Source organism: Dama dama, chromosome 3, assembly GCF_033118175.1.
Source record: "Dama dama isolate Ldn47 chromosome 3, ASM3311817v1, whole genome shotgun sequence".
Lineage (NCBI taxonomy): Eukaryota > Metazoa > Chordata > Mammalia > Artiodactyla > Cervidae > Dama > Dama dama.
Window position 1 is genome coordinate 66,658,018 of NC_083683.1, and position 6,000 is coordinate 66,664,017.

The window sequence follows — 6,000 nt, forward strand, 5'->3', positions numbered from 1 at the left end:
GTTTTTTGTATTAAATTTTAGACAATTATTTTAAAATGTTACTTGGATCTTGCATATTAGATGGTGAAAGTTGGTGATAATGTACCTGTATTCAGAATCATCTGCCTGTTTTAAAATCTTTGGCTTTGCCATTTTGTTTGGTACAAATCTGGAGGTTGTCAGGGAGGGTGATGATATATGTTCATATTTATATTTCATTGGAAAGGGCAAATTATGACACCCTTTGTCTGAATTGCTAAAATGCAGTCCTCTAGCTTGTCTGTTAGTAGGACCCTCCCATTCTACTTTTAGTGGTTCTCTTGTTAAAGATTTATGTATTGAAAGAAAAAAAAAAAAAACGATCCCAACTCTATAACTTTTATTTTTATGGTACTTCGTAGTTGAGATAGCTAGGTTTTCATAAATACACTTGATCCTCACAGGAACACTGTGAGGCTAACAAGATTATTCCCGTTCTACACCCTGGAAACTGTGGGGCCCAGATATTTCATGACACAGCCAGTGTCATTATTGCCACACTGACCTAAATCCAGCAATCATATGCCCAACCACAGTGGCCCTCTGATCAAAATCACATCATTTACAAACATCATACCTAAAATAAATTGCCAGTTTCTCTTCATCTCATAAAATGTGGGTTTTTTTAGGATTAAAACACTAGGAAACTAGGAAGCATTGTGCAAAATTAGAGAAAAGGAAAAGCTTTCATTGTTTCAATCCATGCTTATTTAGACAATTACTCCTTTGAGTCAAGCTTAGTTTTCTAGCAATTATTTTAGCTGATAGAAATGTAAATGTACATATATATATAATTCACAGCATAATATAAATGTATATTTATGAGGATCTGGATTGTACAGTTGTGTTTGTGTATACTTATGTTTCCTCTACTGAGATGGAAGAAAATGATATTTCAGATATATAAGTCCTTGGTTTTATACTGTCAATTTGATAGCTGCTTTTTAAATTATTTGAAATTAAAATTATGTGAAAATAAAGCTTTAGAAACATAAATAGTTGAGAGAATCACTCCTCAGCTTTATATAAACCAGCAGAACAAAATGCTTACCTTGGAATGAAGATGTAAGAATGTGTCCGCCATACCCACCAATAGATTACTTAGAATTTGGGCTTGTAGTGGTTCAAGAGGATGTGTTATTCACTTTCCTGGAGTTTTTGCAGTGTGTCTCTCGAGTGGCCAGTGCTGAATCTCTCCAGAGGCTAAATCATTTGTGCTCTTCATTATTCCTGTCATTTCAAACACTGGTGCCCATATTACATTACACAGTGATTTCTTCCTGCAACCAAGAGGAGAATTTTCAGAAAAGGCAGGTGAATTTTCTCAGCCACTGGAAATCAAAGACTGTGTTAAATCAATGTTTGTCAAGAAAGTGTATCATAAAAATAAAATTTCTGTATTTTTCACAATGATGAGCTATCTTCATTAGCAACCTATGACACCTAATGACCATAGAAATATATGCCACCACCCGCCCCCCCCCCTCCGCCCCGCCATATTCTTCTTACACTGACTCCCAGACTGGGAGCCCTTCACAGAACTTGTGTAAAATAACCACTGAGTGGCAGACAAATTGATAATAAAATCGCTGCCCTGTCTAAGACACCCCTGCTCCCAGAATCTCTAGAGGCCAGCAGGCCCATTATGTTTGTATCACCCATCATCAGTTCAGTCCTTCTCTGTGCATGGGAGTAAGAAGCTACAGATTTGCAGGCAGAAGCTCCTTCTTTGAGAGTGAAACTGACCGAAGAGACACAAACATGGTTGCTGCCTCCTGCAGAATTATGTATGTTTGAATTTTACACCTTTCTTTTATACTGTAATTTGAAACCAGCCATGGCAGAGCAGCATCCTGTTACTTTATGTTTCTATTTTTCATAGTTGATCAAACTACAAACAAAACGACAACCTGTCTTTTGGCAAATGTTTCGTGAAAAGATAAGTAACTATGTTACTTAATGAAATAAAAATATCCACAATAATTTTTAGAAATTCACTTTTTGTTGTAAGCATCACTGGAAAAGAACTGTTAGGCAATCCTAAGTACCATGGTATTCAGAGCATAACTAGAAATTCATTGACACAGCAGAAATCTTTGTCTCTGTTTGTATCATACTTCTTCTGCATGCATATAATGATGTCTATGTACATATTAGGTATTCTGGCTATTCTTCTTCTTTTTTTCCTGTAAATAAACATTCTTTTGACTTGAGTACCTGTGAAAATCGACATGATTCTGCCTCAGTAATATGTGCAATAGCATTAATAATACTGCTCTAATCAATCTCATGAGAAATTTTGGGGACCATTAAAATTTGGTAAAGGATTATACTATAATTGTTTTTCTCCCCAATTTTTTTTGACTTATGAATAGTTGATTTTCTGAAATGCAATTGAGTCAAATAAGCATTCAACTTTTCAACTATTTCAAGAATGGGTTTTATGGAACGAAATCCCAAGGGCTTTCTTGAAGATGTGGTCTGATAGGATTCCTAAGAGCAAGTCTTTCCTTCACTGACTCCTGGCATGAAGTGTATGATCTCTGGGTTATGTTCACCAAGTCTATGCAAAGAACAGGGATTCCAGAATCATCCTTTGGGTCCAAAAGGGGTAACTTCTCCAGTTGAGATCTTCCTGGTCACTGCTGGAGTCACTTGGATAATTCCAAATGGCTCTCAAAAATATTATGAAATAATAGAGAAAATAATTTTAATAAGCTATAAATACCTAACTATGGTAGTCCTTTAAAAGTCAGTAATTTATTTAATATAGCAAATACCAGCACTTTTGAGTTTTTACTATTCATTTCTAATACTTAATTGTGTAGAGTTTTAAGATGATAGCTGTTATGAAATGATTCTACTTTCTTTTTCTTTGTAGGTAACCCATTAACCAAGGTGAAATCAAGTGATCCTCAAGGCTGATTACATTGAACATATGCATACAAACGTAATTCATGAGGTGATCTTGAAGGAAAAATTTTATACAGCTCCGAAGTGGCACTCTGGAGTCTATTACATCTGGGGGATTTCATGGCTCATAATCAGCTTCTTGGAATCAAGACTTTTTAGAAGTCCTACATGAACTTCAGTATCATGAAGATTTCATCAGATTTGAACTGTGTTCAACTTGTATAATTGTACTTAAAAAAAGAACTCGAAGTTGCTATCTGAAGAGTTGGCATTTCTGGATGGTATCAGAGACACCTACCCTTTGGGCTCTTGGCCCCAAATGTGACTGCCTTTCTTGTTTCTGAAAGTCTCTCAAGTGCACTGGCCTTCTGTCATGGACCTGTTCCTTGGTCCTGTGTTCGCTGGCTAGGATTGTACATGGCTTCAGTGACGTTTCCTTTGCAAACTTCTCTTCTGGCATGGTGTAGACTGAGACAATTTAATTTGTATCCTAACCTTGGAGCTCTGAAAGCCTACATGTTTTAACATCTTAAAGTTGCTTTTGTTAAAGGAATGGAAATATATATCCATTGATAATAATTATTGTTGGCAAGTTATAGTTATCTGAATACATCAATCATATAAGAATGTATAGACAAGCTGACATGCTTCCCCAAGGCTAACACAATACTGCAGCTCCCTGTCCGTTAAATAGGTAGTAGTTAGAACTGAATTACCATTTTCATTATATACTCCTATTTGGTACCTCTAGAGTACATTCCCTTTCAGAGATTTTTTTTTTTAAGTGAACTTTTTCTTTTATTTCTATCTTTACTTTTTCCCTTCACAGAAATCAGCAGTGAGCAGTCAAGTATTTAGGTAACCTTCAGTTTCAAAAAATTGCCAGGGATGCATGTGGGTTTTGATTTCTTAGCTTGAAAGTTATTCGCTTAGATTTCTTCTAATATTTTTTTAACCTGTCCTTTCTATCTCATTTTTAAAAGACTGTTTCTTGCTCGATCCCAAGGACTGTTTGAATGCCTATTTGTTTATTCAGTCTGTTGGTAGAATAAATTGTTCATTTCCTTGGCCTCAAATTTATAAATATTTGTTTATAGTTTTCCCATTCAAACAATTTCTTAGGTCAGTTTTTGTCCACGTTTTTGTAGTCCTTTTAACATCTGTGGTTTTCAGTTCTAAGGGAAAATCTTACAAATATTTCAAGGCCTTAAACACGTATGAACTTTTTTTTTCTAAGTTATTCACAGAATGTATAATTTTATACTACTTTTATTTTGCTTCATTTGTGATATGGAGGGAAAGAAGAATGGAAATTGCATAGCCATTCTGTAATAATATTGTGTAAATGTACAGTTTGAAGGATCGTAAAGGGAGAAATTTCTGTGTTTTATTCATCTTAGATTAATAGGAAGATACTTCAGAAATTGTCCTATTAGACATTCTATTATGTTAGAGAGAGTGTGGGTATCTTCTGTGATTTTAAAACTCACTCACATGGCCAATTATGTATATGTTGATTTCCATGATGGAGGCTGACATACAGACCAAAGCTCTCCAGGGTAAATTCGTAACAATCTTCCAATACCAATATATTACCCAGAATCTTTTCTCAGCAGAATGACTAACACTGTAAAATTTGTTAAACATGAAATTTGTAAAGTATACTTTTGATATTGAACTAAAGTATACTGGCCCATAAATCCACGGAATGACTTTCTTCTTCCATTTTCATTATGCATACAATTAGATGGTTCTGAGTGAATTTTGCAATGGTTCAAGACTGTCTGAACTTGTGAAGAAAGGAGTAATAATTGTGCTGGAGTTTCTGCATCAGTGATAATATTAATTTCTTTGGAACAAAGTGGAAAATTATATTATTTTGGAAATTATGAATTTGTCCTAGGTTTGAAATTATAGATCATGCCTCTCTTTTTAAAACTATGTCCTTTAAAACAACACTGGAAATTCTGTATTATATTCAAGTGTATTACATGCATATCAATAGAAAAAATAAATGGAATTTCAAATATACTAACTAGATTATCCCCAGTAATGTTGTGACTCTTCAGAAAAGGTGAATAAAATTGGAATATAAAAATGGACTCTCTTTCCTGAGTTATTTTCAGAGAATCTGTTTTTCAGTGTTTTATTTTAAAAGCACTTCAGTTACTATCCAGGAAAACCTCTGATTTTATGGGAAAGCTGACATATATTCTGTAATTGTTTTATAAAAATCCATGGCAAATCCTGCCATTTACACAAGGTTCCAATATTTGGGTTGCTTCTTTGCTAAGAAACAATTGAAGTAGATGTATTTATACTTGTGCCACTTGCTCACATCTTGACTATGAGCACAACTGGTAAATTTTTGCTAGCCATATACAAAACTCATTCTATTAAAAAATTGTCTAAAAGAATATACTGTTTATCCTTTGAAATTCATTATACAGTTGACCCTTGAAAACACAGGTTTTAACTGCCTCGGTCCACATACACATGGCTTGTTTCCAACAGTAAATACTTCAGCACTACACCATCTGAGGTTAATTCCAGGGAGGTGAAATCATGGATATGGAGGAACCATGGATATGGAGTATCACAAACAGGGAGGATGGATTCTAAGTCATATGTAGATTTACAATTGCAAGGAGGGTTAGCTCCCCTGACCCTAGCATTGTTCAAAGGTCAACCATATATGGGAGTGTTAATTAAAACAAATATGGCTATGATTTAGTCTTTTAAATTACTTTAAATAGCTTTGCTTTTGAATTTAGATTTTTTATAAAAAGTTATGAAAGTAGTTCAGAAGCCTTCTGTGTACCCTTCCCCCACCATTCCCTAGTGATAACATCTTACACAACCGAGAAATTGACATTGGTACAATACTATCCTCTCAAATACAGAACTTTTCAGACTTCACTTGTTCCACATACACTTTGAGTATGTTTATTTTTGTGCCTGGGGTTTCCCTGGTAGTTCAGTGTTAAAGAACCCACCTGCCAATGCAGGAGATGTGAGTTCAATCCCTGGGTTGGGCAGATCCCCTGGAGAAGGAAATGGCAACCCACT

General features: G+C 34.9%; 1 protein-coding gene across 2 annotated transcripts in view; it reads left to right on the forward strand.

The window, feature by feature from the left end:
- TAFA2 (TAFA chemokine like family member 2) overlaps window positions 1-4,973 on the forward strand; it is a 531,569-nt gene extending 526,596 nt beyond the window's left edge. For both annotated transcript variants that reach the window (XM_061123303.1, XM_061123296.1), the window contains exon 5: window positions 2,900-4,973. In XM_061123303.1, coding sequence (XP_060979286.1) covers window positions 2,900-2,911 — 12 coding nt within the window. In that variant the 3' untranslated portion in view covers window positions 2,912-4,973. The remainder of the gene's footprint in view (window positions 1-2,899) is intronic.
- Window positions 4,974-6,000: the final 1,027 nt, after the last annotated feature.